Source organism: Plutella xylostella, chromosome 5 (genome assembly GCF_932276165.1).
Source record: "Plutella xylostella chromosome 5, ilPluXylo3.1, whole genome shotgun sequence".
Lineage (NCBI taxonomy): Eukaryota > Metazoa > Arthropoda > Insecta > Lepidoptera > Plutellidae > Plutella > Plutella xylostella.
This window is the reverse complement of record NC_063985.1, coordinates 3615577-3632744: the sequence shown is the minus strand read 5'-3', so window position 1 is coordinate 3632744 and position 17168 is coordinate 3615577. Positions and strand designations below refer to the sequence as shown.

Sequence of the window (17168 nt, the reverse complement as noted above, 5' to 3'; positions counted from 1 at the left end):
AACGAAATCGATACAGTACGAACTTCGTGAATAATTGATAAGTACGAGTATCTGACAGTTTGGTAGCGCTTTTTTTCCAAAATCAATACAGTACTCGGTGCAGCCGATGCACGACTGACCTACAGAAATTCGCATGCGGTAACATCACCTGGCACCCGGACCGTTTAACAACAATAGCAGTGCATTGGAATCCCAATCCTAACTGCGTACAGTTACAATCGATTTTAGCTATGGTTACCAGGTTGGGTGTAAGCCGTGGGATTATGGGCTTTAGGTGGATAGTAATAGAGGTTATGTGGGTAGGGCGGAGTGCGGAGCTCGCTCCCCGGCGGCACGTGGGGCGGCAGTGTCGCGCCGAGGCCCGCGCCGGCTCCACTTGATCAATACACATTACCTAATAGGTAATCTAAAATACTGAAAAAAATACGTACAAAATTATGCATTTATAAACAAGCTAGTGAAAGTTTTGAAGAAGCAGTTTAAGTTAATAGTTCTCATTTAAAGTATGTGTAAGCACGTGGTACTAATTCCCATGAAGACAGTCGATACAGGTAAGTTTTTTTCTGAAGTAATACAATTGCTTTTAGTTGACGTACATTGTATGGGTGCAATTTGTAAACCCTAGGTCTTATATTATGATTTAGTGGTACGGCTGAGCGTATTATTCCATCAAGTCAGTAGCGCGAGTGCGCCGGTGCGAGAGTTCGCACCTCGCGATCAGCTGTTCCCCACAACATGGACAATGTTTTAGTGTTAGTGATCAAGATGGTATTATTGTTACTGCGACGGTTCACTTTCTGTGCAAAATTTCAATTTAAATGTGAGTACCTAACCTATCGCCTCTTATCCTCGGGACCGTATTCAACGGTAGCAATTGGCGAGGCCATAAACAAATCATTTGAGCTATCGTTATTGACTTTTCGTATGGCCATTTGTTTTAGTTAAGTGTGTCATGTGGCGGTTTATTAATTGTATGAGGCTGGTGTGATTTTTGCGGGTGAAGGCCCTGGCGCGGAAGAGTTGGTTGTTTATGAATGAATATCGATTGACGCCGGGGGGAGGACGTCGGGAGGCGTCGGGGGGTTCGGGAGGCGTCGGGAGGCGTCGGGAGGCGTCTGGCGGAGTCTCGAGCGGCGCGCGCGCAGTCTCCGCCGCGGCGCGGTGCGGGTCCCCAAAACACCTCGCATTTGTTACTTATTAAAATACTTCGCGAATCTTAAATACATACATATACGAGCAGATTAAATGCCGTATATTAGCTAAAATATAGAATTAATATAAATTGTGCTTCTGTGTAATATTATGCCAAAGACTGAAATTTCAGTAAAGTGCCTTGAAGTAATGAAAATCGTGAAACTTGAATCTGGTGAGTAAGGAAAATACTGAGTTCATTTACAAAACCTGGCTAGGTGTGTCTTTTGCAACAGTTATATGGTTCTGGTACTATAACAGCTATCATGGTAATCTTTTCTTATACTTATAAAAAATTCTAAAAAGTACTTAATAATTTCAAAACATATATTACCCATTACGCATCGCATTACCGGTTACCACATAAAGCTTTCTAGGTTTTATCTAAGACCGTATTGTTAGGCGCATAGATATAGGGTGTAAGTATAACAACTATAACAAGCGGTAAGTTCCTAAGCCGAAAGGGTTGACACTGTGAAATTTCGATCAACTTTTTACTTTGAGTTTCGATGTTCTTTTGAAAATTCACCTATTTTTCATGTAAATACAAACTAAACTACGAAATCACGTGACGAGAATATTATAGTACTTACGGATAGTAGATTATATCTTCACATATTTCCAAAACTTCATAATGAGCCAAAGTCAGGTCAGTAATTTTTTTAGCTTACTACCTGGTTTTACTACTACGTGGTTTTATACCATTTTTGCAACACACCGATTGTTGCAAAAGTTGTGTAGTCTCAACTATAAAATATTATAATTAATTCTTGCGGAAGTAGCCAGCTACGATCTGTTTCGGGAACTGAAAGAGTACGTTGATAATTAGTGCCTTGACCTAAATTCTGAGCTAGATCTAGACACGGGAGCTATCTACGATCTACGCCTGATGACTGACATGCCGAGAATAGGCAATTAGCAAATTAAAAAAAGGAAGAATTGATTGATGGCGGCTTGAAACTGTACTGCTGCTTCGGCAGCGAGAGCACACTGCCAACACTTTACAGGTCCTCCTTTAAATGCATAGGATAAAATACCAGTTTATTCTGAATAAAACATATTATCTATCTATGTAGGTATAGATACAACATAATAACATTTGTAGATTAATTTAATTTAATTTTTTTTTACTCTTAAACAGAAAACTTATATTTAACTAGATGTCTATATTTACAAATGTTATTTAATATTGTATACCTACACGTACCTATAAATAACAGAATCTAAGAAACATCAAATGATTTATTATCTACTTGTTAAACTGAAAAACTTTTCTTATTATGATATATACCGAATACTTACAACTTGTAAAGGTATTTTGACACAGATCTTCCGGCAATCTTATAAAATAAAGGTCACTGTAAAAATAAAAATAAAACCCTTTTTTACATTACCTATATTGCCTGATACAATATGAACCACGCGAGTTGGAGCCTGATGGCTTTTAGATTGTGTGTAGATGTGTATCGTGCCCAGGCTTGTTCCGGTGCAGCGGACCGCGGCCCCGTCACATCCTCAACCCATTATTTAATATCGTACCCTATCGTGCCGCTGAACACACGATGCCATTGCCAAGATCACCATGAGAGATGAAATGGTGTATTCGATTTTCGAGTGGCGCTAATAGATCGCATCCAATGGCGTGCTTTGGGAGAGCCCTACGTCCAACAGTGGAATGCTATATAGGCAGATGATGTTGATGATGATTCCCTGTTGGATTGTATTAATCAGGGCTTCATACTGAAGATTTATATTTTTAAGAAGAATAAACTGTGATTTATTTAATAGCTAGACTAGATGATGGAAAACTGGTGGGTTTATTTGTCATTTAATTACTTACAATGTATATCAATGGCTCTTGCGGTGAAAGAAAACATCGTGAGGAAACCTGCACATCAGTCTAGATTAGAGATGTGCACGCTAAGTGCGTTGTATACTCATTCAAAAACGGCGATACGGCTCGCGACTACTGCCCATCACAAGTTTACACGTATTATTTTCAAAATCTATGTAATATGTTCTTATTACTTACCAATGTAGGATATATATACAATCAGGTTGTATGATTATAGAGTTGTTTTCAGTAAAGTAATGTTGGTAAAATAGGAATATTTGCTCCGAAAAGCCAAATTTCAATTTATTTACAGGCAATACTGTACTTAATAAAAAAAACCCACAAAAAGCACCATACGAATCCAAACCAAACACTCACAACAAACCTAACCACAGCACCTGAAAGCACCACAGTACAACTGAATATCTAATTAGAACCTAAATATTGTGTATTAATTATTATCTATCTACCATTTTCTAAAATACACGCCGACACAAACATAACCAACGAACCTACAAAGAGTTTCATTTTCGTAGCAACTAGCAAGTTAAAATATCATCCGATTATCCCTGAATCCCTTCCATGAGGGTTACTATACAGGGTGAGTCTTTCGTAGATGTACATACGAAAGTAGGTCACAGAGCGCAGAATGAAGAGCTTTGTAGCCTACTTTCGGAGGTGAACCTACGAAAGACTCACCCTGTATATAGTACACGGATAAACGTGTCCTCCTCCTAATCAATACCATTCATACCGTCTCTGATGAGCGCAGATGGTCCGTCATTATTCGCAATTGATATCTGCGGAACAATTGGCAACAGGCACCACCGATGTTTGACCATCAATTAACTGTTGATGGACTATTGACATTCAGTTGAACATGCTTGAACTGTCTACACTTGGTCATTTTTATTTTGGACCAATTGCCCGGCGACAACATGTTATTGATTGGTATAACATCTTACATCAGGCTTCCACTTGAAGGAATTGCAAAATAAAAATAGATTTGTGGAAAGTTTTTGGTCATATTTCTGAGTGCTGGTAAGATTTTCAGAAGTATGGCGTCAAAGCTTCCCGCTATCAATGGCTATCAATAGACTTTGATTTGCAGTGAGTGAGACGTATATTGAAGTACAATTTATTCCTCACATACCTACTTAATAAATTTCGTATTTTAGTAAGTACTTATATGGTTTCAATTAACTTTGTCTCATTTCCATAATGAGTAGTAAAATTGACACTACACGTGCACATCTTCCTTTGATATAAAACACCTATTTTTTTGTTCCAATATCGAGTACTCCGGTGAATCACCACCGACCGAGGTGGTCCTTAAAAAAAGTCGATTCAGATAACACGAGTCATAAAATATGATCCAGAAAAATAACACTTACATTTGGTACTAACTGTCTGACCCGAAATGGCTTTCAATAATTATTACGAGTATAGTACTCATTTTATTTTACAACAGGCAGTCCATTGAGTGATTGATATCAATAAATCACTTTCAATCTCATTCTTCATCGACGATCATGGGATGAAGGACCTTTCATTGCACGAGACGAGCATTCGCTGTTATCGCAACACCGGACTGTTTACAAATTCTGTCATTCTGCACAAAAAAAAACTTCGAACGAAAACAGGCCATCTGAGCTTAGATTCCCATGTCACAAACACAGTTGTGCGACCATTATGCAACCGTTAATGGATTAATTCTCACGAAGGTCTTAAAAAAGTTTTTTTAAATCACGACGTTCACGCCAATTTATAACAAAGCTCTAAAAGCTCGAAAACGTCGAACCGTATGTTTGATTTGAGGTCTAAATGAAAAATTATTGTTTGAGATTTGTTTATGACTGTATTTTATGGAGGAGAATAGACTCTCAGGTGACGCGATGGCACTACACTGTTGTGCTGTGGCAATGAATGCCTTTATTGATCGCGTCGAGTAGCGGCTAGCCACGGTCATCGTTCACATTACACTTAACGATCGATCAAATCTGATTACTGTGAATTATTAATTTCTAAAGAAATTATCGTGACTAAAGTACCTATATAGGTACGAGATATTTAATTAGAAAATTATATGAAGAAGCGTATTCGTATGTAATGGTTACTAAGCCACAACAAAACTGTAATAAACGTATCTCTGCTAGATAGATAATTATGTTACAAGGGTTTAGTTTCAAAAGCCTTATTACCTATTAAGTTAAACTTGTTCAGTAAAATTTAACACGATTCTTCCGACCCATACTAAAATAACCGAATTCACAGTTGGGCTCACCTCAGTTAAAATAAAAAGGAAATTTCGGTTAACATCATCTTTGATGTACAACAACGTGGAATAATTAGTATCAAACGTATCATTTCCACGAAAAGCCCTGCCCATTGAGTCGTGGAAGCGGAGGATTCATCGACTTGACCCTTTCCTAGTAACCTTGAGGTCGAAGCCACCGCCGCTGCCGTGGGTGTATCGATCGATTTGACACAATCTAATTTCCTATATTTTTATAACGTGTGCTCTATTTTCCCTAATAAATCTCGATATTCTTCAAGCTGCTTTAAATTACTGCCTTAATTGCTTTTACTGGCAGAAAAATAGAGGATTTAGAGGTATATGGTCGACCTTATACTTTAAAGTTTCTTCATGCTGTTAAAAACAGCCTTAGGCCATGTTCCCAGTAGGCAAACTGTTAGCGACCGACTGAGTTTGTGGCATATCGATTTAGTACGCTCTTCCGTACATTTCAAATGGAGTGTGCACAAACTGCTAGTTTAGTACGCAGTTTGCAGCGTTACGCGCGGTGACTATCTCAGTATATCACCGCTAACAGTTTGCCTATTGGGGGCGCGGCCTTAGTGGTTGGGCTCTCCACATATTTTTTTCCTAATCTTCTGCCTTTCTGTCCCCAGCGATGCAGAAGAAGTCGTGCAAGCCGGCCATGTTCGGGCGCGCGTGGCTGGCGACGCGGCGGGCGCTGAGTCTGGAGCACCCCGCGCCGCACCAGTTCGCTTGCTACCAATGGCAGCGGGGGCCGCGCCCGCCACTTGGCTATGTTATCTACAGGTAACTATTTGCTGACTGTAGTTCATTAGCGGACGTCGTCTACAAGTTTTGTCCTCGGCAGTACCTATAGGTATTGTTGCCACCACACAGCTACTATTCATCTCGTCCCACCACGTCCCCACTGCTGGGGAACGGATTTAGTTATCCGATGTGAGATGGGACAATCTGAAAACCAGCGCTGTAACGTTGGCCACAACTTACAGCAGATGCTGAGATTGTTCCAATTTGCCATTTTTTCATTCAATAAGTACATTTTTTTAATTTTATTGCATGTTTTTTTTTTGGCAAATAAATTAATTTTCTTTCTTTCTTTCTTTCTTTAACCCTAGTCCACCACGCTGGCCTATTGCGGGTTGGTGGAAAAAGCTACTATTACTTGCTGGAAATCACGATTCAAAAGTAATTATTCAACAATGAAGCTAGTGTCGCGTAACGGAGCGTTCGGGATCGGGAGCAAGTCGGGAGCCGGAAATTGGAACAAATTGTCACTAAGCAACTCTGTACGGCATACGTGCGGACTTTATCAGGAAGTCGACTGAATCAATTCATAATTCAATTGAGACTCATTGCGCTCTTGATATGATTAAAAAAATTTAATGATATATTCTGTGTTGTGTCGACAGATGGGTGCTGTTTCTGGGCGTGCTGTGCGTGGGAGTGAGCAGCTTCGCGCTGCAGCACCTGCCGCCGGGCTACGCGGGGCCGGTGGCGCGCGTCAACTACATGAAGTGGTTCATCTACCTCACCAACTGGGGCTACCTGGTGCTGGTGCTGCAGAGCGGGCTGGCGCTAGCACTGGCGCAGCGCGGGCGCGCCGAGCGCTCCCTCCACCTCGGTGCGTGACGTCCTTGACTCGCCATCAGCCGCCGCAATGTCAATGTTCCCGCGTGGGTTCGCCTATTAACTCGTGCCCCACTTGTCCCAACGGTTCCGTCTGAAGTCAACATTCGGATTAATAAAACTCGTGCGCTCCCGTCGTCGTAAATGTTTAATTGTTCTTGGAACATGCGAACATTACGGAAGTCGCGTGATTTTTTGAGTCCGTCTGTCTGTGGCAACTACACTGCGAAATTAAGTACACAACCCGATCATTCAATGGGAGTGTCCAGACAAAATTATTCTGGGTCACAGTCATAATCAGGCATGTGGCACTATTGAATTTGTGCATAAGTCAATTCTTTCAGCATATTATCATATTAATATACCAATTGACGATATTATTTTTTATCTAATACTTGAACTACTCCAGATTCAACATAATTATGCACTCTCTGTCTCATCAATCCACCATTCCTCTCTCACTTATCATCACTCAACTAAAAAGCGAACATTAAAATTATTCAAACGGCGACCTTACATTATCGGCTACCATTTAAATGTCCATTGACCAAGAGCAAAACTATTGAGTTGGTGTACGGTCGAACGGTCGATTGAAACAAATTACGTGACAATTATAGACGGTCGCGGGGGCAGGTCGCCATGCATTGTGGCTTTAATTATCCTCATTGATTCCTCATTCTCGATCTCAGCTGAGCATCCAGGATGTAACTAGGTCGTATTATTACATACCAGAGTCTATACCACAAAGGTATTGTCATGTTACGTAACCTACCCGACTCATACGGTTAGCTGTGTAATCTTTTTGACTTTTCATCAGAGGTCACTGGTAGATTCAATTTAAAAGCTAATCTACTTGGATTCTTGCGGTTGACTGACAATACAATCTTCATTGGAAAATTCCAACACAGCAATGAATACGACGGTCCTGTGCTCATTTAGTATCTTTTAATACAGAATCAGGCAGCAAATTTTCGACCACACGCCTTTTTAGTCGTATGTCAAAACTCATTGCAAATTCGTTAAATATTGAACGTGCCACTATACTGATAAGCGAAATTAATGACCCATGACTCCCATGAGTGGGAATATTATACTTTATACATTTATACTGTTATACAGGGTGTTGCAAAAAGGGTATACTAAGCCGAAACCTACATGTGCAGCATGGTACTTACATCTAAGCCCGAAACTGAAAGCAGAATTTCAAAATTCGCGAAAAAAAAGTCATTCTCCATAGTAAAAAAGTCAAGTGACCAACATAGTTTCTATGGAAGATAATATATTATTTTGGCGAATTCTGAAATTCTGATTTCAGTTTCGGGTTTAGATATACCATGCTGCACATGTAGGTTTCGGCTTAATATACCCTTTTTGCAACTCCCTGTATACCCGATTTATGATTACTTACCTTGTAGATCATTCAAAACAAATTAAGTGGCTAAATAATTTCATAACAAATATACAATATAGTAAGCCGATAGAGATACTTACACCAAACTATCTTTAGTCGCAAGCAAAATCTATAACATCAAACATGACACTTACTCACCTCTCTCTCCAGCCAACGAAGAGGACAACAGTGGCATGCTGCGCCGGCGCCGCACGCCGCTGCTGTGCCGCGTCTACTGGATGAGCCACACCGTGGCCACCGACCTGGCGCTCGTCATCACGCTCGTCTACTGGACCCTGGTGCATGACCCTAGTGAGTACCATTACACTAAGTCCAGGGTTAAGACTGTTGGACGCGGTTGAAGGCTGATGTCGATGAAAATGCTATGAGACACAATTTACGCGCTGTAGTTGTATGTTGGGATGCAGAACAGAATTTTTGTAGGTAAGTAACTTTAGAGTACACACTGCCTACTATATGTATAAGAATGTAAAACGAAGGCCTTTACTTGTGCATTTGTTGCTGCAAAACGATGGTAACGACCCAACTAACATCGTAGCGTTAAAAAAACTCTCATATAACTTGTATAATGGTTCCATTCGAAAATTAAAGTGTTAAGACATAGCTGCATAAGAGTGTAGGAGGAGTGTGGCTCTGTTCATGGACGGAAGCAGTGAAAGACTCGGCATCAGCTTCTGTATCTCAGGGGCGCGAAAGAGCGTGGCCATATCACCCGGCCTAGCCTCTCTCCTAAATGGGAGCACATCGAAGGCTACCATGAAGCGTAAAGCCTACGACGCATTGCCAGTAACCCTGGTGGGAAATCAGCCCTGCAGACTAGTGCGATGGCGTAACAAGACCATCGCACTATTCGAGTGGGCCGACGACACCCCGTTCGTTCAGGCATGCTCATGGCTCAGTAAGCTTGGAGAGATAGCGCTAGACAGTAACGTCCCCAGGATAATAAGCGTAGACGCAATGGTGATCGAGTATAGGAAAGGCGAAATTGTTGACCAGCTGGGTTGCCTAAAAGCCTCAAAACATCATGAAATAGTGGTGTACGAGGACAGAGGCGAAGATCTAAGCTTTCTCAAAGGTCATATACTTGCGAGGTGCATTGACAACTGCCACCAACAAGCCGAATACTTGGTCACCGGATCTGAACGCCTACAGGAGAGGATGACCGCTGGGGCTGTCGCCGCTTCAGAACAACGGAACATGGAAAGGAGGATGCACAATTTAACATCGCAAGGGCGTGTCCAAGGGTTCCTCCAGGCTTTTAAAGCAGCTGCCTCAAGCCTTATAGGAAAACCACAGAGGACACCCGAGAGGCGCCAAATCTCCAGAGAACCTAAAACTGGAAAAAGGCTTGCCCAGAGGAAAATTACTCGAGCGGATATGGGCCAGGTGGTCCCACCGAAGCTGAAAACAGCTACCACCTCAAACGACCATCTAGAGAATGCCGCCATCGAATTTATGGCAATTACAACCGCCACAAAGCAGGTAAATCTCTTGTCCTGCAAAACGATCATGCAGACCTACAGGCAAGAGAACGAAAGCCGGCTAAAAGTTTTACTCGAGGAGGCCGAAGCCTGCATATACGATAACAGTAGTTGCCAAGTCCTCAGAGGCAAAATGACTGGAGCGTATATGGCGGCTTATAGCGAGGAATGCGGATTCGTGCCCTGGGAACGCAACATCCCGAAACTCACTCTCCCACACAACAACCAAATGGTGGTCGTAGCTCAGTGTACCAGGATTATGCTAGAGGACAAAATCCTAGCAAAAGCGGAAACCATAAACGCTACCTGGAATAGCTGGACGATGCCCACCATCGCTTGGGTGAACGGGGTACCTGGATGTGGGAAGACAACCTGGGTGGTAAATAACTTCGATGTGAGCAAAGACACCATTATCACCACGACAACTGAGGCGGCCGTCGATATACGAAACAGGCTAGCGCATAGGATCGGGGGGGTTCCGCTCATCTTGCATAATCTTTATTGACCAAAACTCATTTCGCATAACTCGTATGGTCTAAACTTTTTTGGCCGAACCATCACTTTGCCTAGACTTATGTGGCATAAGGCTCGTTTCGTCTAAAACTCTTTAGGCACAATCTTTAAACACCTAAGTTTCGTTTGCTCAAATTTATGTTCGTCTATACCTATGTATAATCTTGTTTCTCCTAATGTTATCTTAATAAATAATATATTAAGTATGTAGTAAATGTACAAATTGTGGTATTTTTCTCCTACATCCCGAAAATCACGATATTGTATGATCAAAAAATTGAAAGTTAACGACCAATATATTTGTTACAAACCCCATGAGATCGAAACCTAAAAATAGGTGCGACGACGAGCAAAGCGAGGAGGAGCGTGTTAGGTGCACATGTTCATCAAAACCAAAGCGGAGCGCAGCGAAGCGGAGCGGAGCGTTTTCCAAACAGCGGAAACAATACAAGGCACCAGTTTGCGCTATGTAGGGAGACGCTCCGTCAAAGTTAAAGCCAAACGAATATTATTACTTTGTATAAACCTATGCCATAGCATTATTAGGCTATTCAAGATTTGGCCATACCATTATTAGGCTAAACAATGTTATGCGAAATAACTTTTTACTAAACGAGATTTATGCCATACGATTTTCGGCGTAACGAGACTTTGACCAAACGTTACTATGCAATACGAGATTAGGCAAATAAATCTTATGCCAAAAAAGGTAGAACCGGATCGGGGACATGGTTAGAACTAGGGTACGTACGATGGCATCAGTCCTAGTAAACGGCTTTAGAGAACATGTCGGATGCCAACGCCTGATAATTGACGAGGCCCTGATGAACCATTTCGGGGCAATCGTAATTGCCGCCCGCCTGTCCCGTGCCAGTGATATTGCTCTAATCGGAGACATCAACCAGCTACCGTACATAGACAGAGAGAACCTATTCGAACTAAGGTACAGTCGCCCAACACTGGTAGCAAACATCACCCAGGAGCTGTTGTGCTCATACAGAAACCCCATGGATGTTGCATACGCCCTAAGAGAAGTATACTCAGGCATATACGCAGCCACAACGCGTATCCAATCCCTGCAGCTGAAAAGGTTTACAGACGCAGCAATTCCAAAATCCCAAACCAACACTCTATTCCTGACGCATACACAGGAAGAAAAAGAGACCCTGACCAGCCAAGGGTTTGGAGAAGGAACGGGATCACGCGTCTTAACCATACACGAAGCACAGGGATTGACGTACGAATCCGTCATTATCATAAAAACAAAAGATAAAATAAAGTTGCACGATAGCATACCTCACGCAGTAGTGGCGCTGTCGAGGCACACCTCCGCCTGCACCTACTATGCGGATGACACCGAGGACGCTATCGGCAACCTCGCTAAAATGGCAATAACAGCACCGAAGAAACGGATCCTCGAGTACAACCTAAAGATGGCAATAAAAAATCGGGACAAAGAGGTCGTTGCCCAGCAATCAAGGCTTTTGGCAACGCAAAATGGAGCGGAATAGGAGAATTTTGATTTTAATTTTATATTGACGGCCAAACCGTATTGCATGTATTTTATAGTTTTGTTATGTATAGTATATAGCATGTATTGTATAGTTTTGATATGTAGGTATTGTATAGTATATCATGAATTAATATTATCTGTATAAGAACTAACCAATAAAATTAAGATAGTTTTAAGAACACTGTCACACATTAACACCAGGCAAAACAACAGCGATGACAAAAGGAGTGTGTGGCCACTGACAGGCGTCTGTTAAGTTCTCTGAAGACAGCTGACACTGGCCCTACCCTTCAAATGTTTGTTGCCATTATAATTGTAAGTGTGACTGTGTGAAACAAAGAAAAAAAAAAAAAAAAAAAAAAAACAAGAAATGCACAACTGGGGGTTTTTAGTCGGTTAAAGGCCGACACTACCTGGGTCCCCTTCCCAGGTGTCTGTGTAGATTTTCCTCCAGGAGTGCAAAAAAAAAAAAATATTAATAATATATAGGTATATATATATAAAAGATAAAATATATATATATTATAAGCTTCCACATTGAGTAGTGAGTAGTTAAAAGATGAAGACAAAAAACAACCAAACTCTCACAATATATTGATCTCTCAAAAAGGCACGGACATAAAGTCTGTGGAGTGATAATAAAATCTTAAAAAAAAAAAAAAAAAAAAAAAGATTGTAGGAGAGTGCTCTAACTCACTTATAACCACGAAAGAGGCCCACGATTTTGAGAGTAAAGGCTTTAGAAAGTCTGTAAAACGGTGTCATTGAAGTGTTTAGGTTATAGAAAGCCTATAGTACGGTGTCATTGAAGTGCTAAAGTTACCATTGAAGAGCGTTTAATCACTCTCAGCTAGAACTTTTACCGGTATAGTTGTGGTTGTAGAATGGTTATTTGACTCCCTGACTCTTATTTGTTAGTTAAAAAAGGGCTAAGTGAGTATGTTACCGTTCGTTCGAATACACTTTTACCATACAAGATGTATGTCTTTGAAAATAATAGTGTCAACAGCAATCATACGCGACAGTATTAGAGTGACAGTATTGATTAATAATAAATAACAGTAAATATAATATATTAACTTGACTTAACATGTTTTATGAATTGAAAATAATATGCCATTGTAATTTTACTGTAATGTATACCATATTTTCCACCTCAATTTTAATGCGCTCCGAATTTATTAAGGATTTCAAATTAAACATAAGTAAATATAAAATAGACGACTCAATTTTGTATTTTTTTGTATCCTTACTGTATGTCCATTAGTTTCATAAATCGATTGGTATGACTGGAATTACAAAATTCACATAAATAAGTAAGTATTTTAGAGCAAAATATTGTTTATCCCAGCAATTTATAGGTTAGGTCGCCAATGCAAATGGCGAACTTACATTTAAGACATATAGACTCACCTAAGTCATCTATTACACTTTTTGAAATAGAACACCCTTAGCCAAGGGTATTATGCAGTCTTAGTCGATCCGCACAGTCTTGCTTAACACCGTTACTTTTACAGTCTACTTGCCCAACGCAATAAGCGTAAGTTAAGTTAACCTTAAAGATTAAAACTGCATTGTTGAGTTTTCCAACACTGTAAGAATCTTGTCTTACTGCACTCTTGACAAAATCTCTTTTATAACCAATTCCTGCAGCCTAAAGTCAATATGACACCTAAAGATGTATATGAGTATTAAAGGAAACCACTTAACAACCATAAGTGTTAACAAGTGTCAGTGAGCACTCTTGTATAGCTTTAGGTTCTAGAAACAGTTTAAACCTATAACATCTTAATTATAATTGCTTTGACTAATACCATTTTAACACTTAAACCTGCTGTTAACACTAATTTCATTTTTTAACTCATCTTTATAGCTTTATGTTAGAACTGAGATAATTATAACACAGTTATACAGCTTAAAGTTATAAAAATAGCTGTAACTGAGGGTAAAATGTTTGTTGGGGATAGTATGTACTTACATCGTTTATTGTTATTGCATAAAAATCCCGGACAAATCGCAGATAGCATATAATTTTAACTAACACGTGCAAAAAACGGAGAGCAAAGCTCTTCTGCCTTGTCTGTTAGGAATCAGTGGTCTACATTCTTAAAGCCAAAACTTATCCAGCCTAACTCTCCACTTCCAGAGATCCACGAGGTGAACGCCCTCAACCTGCTGGTCCACGGCGGCAACTCCGTCATCATAGTGGTGGAGCTGGCGGTGACGTCACACCCGGTGCGCATGGCGCATGCGCTGTACGGCGCCGGCGCAGGGCTGTTGTACGGAGTCTTCAGCGCGCTGTACTGGGCGCTGGGGGGCACTGACCGGCTGGGGGCCAGGGCTATATACCCCTCGCTCGATTGGAGTCGACCTGGTAAGTTACTTTGCTTAAGTATGTATCTGAAGAGTTGTCGGAGCCTGGGGATTATGAAAATTTTTGATGTAAATAATTATGTGCCTCGTAGCCTTTATATCTAAATTCAAAATATCGCTTTTAACTTTCAATGAGTATCTGACATATATTACGTTCTCTTATTTCCAGGTGTGGCGATAGGCTTCGTGTGCCTGTGCGCGGTGGTGCTGGTGACGGCGCACGCGCTGGCGGCGGCGCTGGCCGGGCTCCGGACCCGGGTCGCCGCGCGCCTGCTGCCCGCCCCCCGTGAGCCCTTCGCGCTGCCGCACCACTGATACAAGACATTCTAGAACCAGAAGTACCTCCAAGACTGGATTGTGAGCGCCTGTGTGTTTAATATAGCAATGTGAGCGCCTACACATTGTATGTAGCAATGTGTGTAGTGGATGCTGTTGCGGCGAAGGCAGAGATACAATTGTGCTTTTTTGGGGTTTTTAGGTATGTGCTGTAGTCAAACCTCTGAACTTAACGTTCTGTCAGATGTTAAGCACAACCAAGACGCATACATAGATGTTACTCCACCCGAATTGATGCAACCATCGAAGCGAAAATAAAGCAGCCATATTGCAGCTAGTGCAGTGGTTTGCCTCAACCTGTAAGATCACCATTGTGTCTATTTACAATAAGTTGACACTTTTTTTTTGCTTCTGTAAGCATGTATTTAATTAGATACTTTTAAAAAGTGTATGTAGAGCAATTATTCGTAAGACGTAAGTATTTAAATTATTCACTGTAAAATCAAAATCCATTGAGATTTACCTACCAAATATCATACTTTTGGGGTAGACACAGCTAATGAGTAAATATATGAACCTATTATAGGTACTACACAAATGTTACATGCGCTTTCTCGACTGATTACTCGTATTAGACATACATATAGGTATTATAGGTACTAGAGTTCAATAGAGGCTATTATCCATAAAGTGTCAACGTCGGTATACATTTTTATTCCAATGTAGGTAGTGACCATGAGTAGCTAAGGTGTTTGGGTCAACGCTAATAGGTATTTCTTTCCATAAAATACAGACACAGACTTTTCGTGTGCCCACGCTCTAGTCACCCCATGCTGCCCGGATGACCCACATTTAGAGATACACATACATGGAGATACATCAATTCCCCTTATTAAAAACAAAACAAGTTTCAAGACCACTACCTACAAATTTGTCAAAACTGAAAAATCGGTGTTTGGAACGCATACCGTCACAGTTTGAGGCTAATGGCCAATAGTTACACACAATACAACACACAACTATCTGTCGATAGATGGTATTTACTCACATTACATTACATACAATACAACTGTCAAATTGCTAATAATAACACTCGGCGTACGTAGCTTTCGTTGGATGATTCGTTGAGAAATTAAAAAGGAGCCAAGGGTTAATGTAATGAGTAGTATAATATAATATAATTACTTAAAGTAATCACAGGCAATGAAAAAGTTCCAGTGACTCTCATTCGTTTGTTTTTCGTCAGTATAGTACTCTACTGACGAAAAACAAACGAACCCTCAGTTCATTGATACTTTTGATGTTTTTTGTATGAATTTGATCAACTGTTTGTTTTGATTAAGTTTGTAAGTATATTCTAAATGTTCATGAACTGTATGTGTGTTTGGTATGTTTGTATTCGTGATATATCTTCACAAATACTTATTGCATTTGATCAATTAACTTCTTATTAGGAATTATTGAGCACAATGGGGTGCAAAAAGGCTCCTTTACCTTTACTAGGCAAATACTACATGCTAACATACTAGTACTTAGAAATGTCGTCAACGGTATCCTTATTCCTTAAGCTCTTTTTCAGTCAAATATTATTATGGAAAAATATAGATTTGGCAAAGTAATATAAACAACAAAAATAAGTGTTTTACTATTGATAAGTTACTAAATAAGAACTTTTATTTTTTAACGAAACGTAGGTTTAATTTGGTACTCTTACCTTGTATAAAAGTGGCTGTTCTAGAAAGTATATAAAAATATTTAAGAATGATTATTGTTTTGGTAGGACGAAGTTTTAAAATAAGTTTAAAGGAACTTGTTTATTTATAGACATACGCTAAGCATTTCTATCGATGGATTTCTAGGTAAGTAATCGTGTAGTCTACGAACATAATATACCTTACAGCATTGTAAACCAAAAAACTTGTATTTAGGAATTCCGTATGTTGTGATATTTTGTGATCGGAAGATAAGATATAAATAATGAATTAGTAAATAATAATCTTACCTTTTTAAATTAAACATTCCGTAAATCACTGTCAAAACTTACTTAATTTGTTTAAAATACTCAGTAGGAAGATAATCCTAATCATTTATTTATGTTTTAGGATCGACAGCTAAAGTTGCTCTACTCCCAGAATTTTTCAGCCATTGCTTGAATTTATACATGGGAGTCGGTGTGCTAGTGTGTGAACATCCGAGCAAATTGAAGTGCTCGCGAATCATATAACAATTAACATAAATAAACCAGGAGGCTAATTTCTTGTTAATTTACCTATGTGGAAAGAATACACCAGATTAATATTACAGAGCTATTTAAAATGTCCTCACAGGTTGCACTTTGTTTATACGTAGGTATAATACCTAATTCATATTACGGTGTACACGTTGTGAAGCATGAAATGTCCAAAGATTTAAAACCGTATGTTCCTAGCCTATTTGTAGGAAGTATTTGATCTGTGATTTTTCATTTTAAACTAAGAAAAGTGTATACCATTGCATATCTTATAAAGCAATATTAACACTGATAAGCAATTATTTGTAGATAAAAACCTGCCTACCTATAATTTTTCTGTATGTCACCAGTCACTTTGTATTTGTATTAATGTTATTAAACCATTATGATTATTATAATGAAATATATAATATTCCTTGTTTTATTCATTTAATCCTTT

At 39.8% G+C, this 17168-nt stretch overlaps 1 protein-coding gene across 1 annotated transcript; it reads left to right on the top strand.

The window, feature by feature from the left end:
- Positions 1-356: 356 nt before the first annotated feature.
- LOC105397032 (protein rolling stone) lies at positions 357-17140 on the top strand. The gene is made up of 6 exons (XM_048633187.1): positions 357-551; positions 5939-6092; positions 6716-6927; positions 8494-8634; positions 13997-14224; positions 14393-17140. Exons 1-6 carry the CDS (start codon positions 506-508, stop codon positions 14536-14538), a joined length of 927 nt encoding a protein of 308 aa, XP_048489144.1. The 5' UTR covers positions 357-505; the 3' UTR covers positions 14539-17140.
- Positions 17141-17168: the final 28 nt, after the last annotated feature.

Coding starts and splice junctions, on each gene's coding strand:
- LOC105397032 (XM_048633187.1), top strand. CDS start 506: ATGTGTAAGCACGTGGTACTAATTCCCATGAAGACAGTCGATACAG. Junction 6,093..6,715: donor CTTGGCTATGTTATCTACAG/GTAACTATTTGC, acceptor TTGTGTCGACAG/ATGGGTGCTGTTTCTGGGCG. Junction 8,635..13,996: donor GACCCTGGTGCATGACCCTA/GTGAGTACCATT, acceptor CTCCACTTCCAG/AGATCCACGAGGTGAACGCC.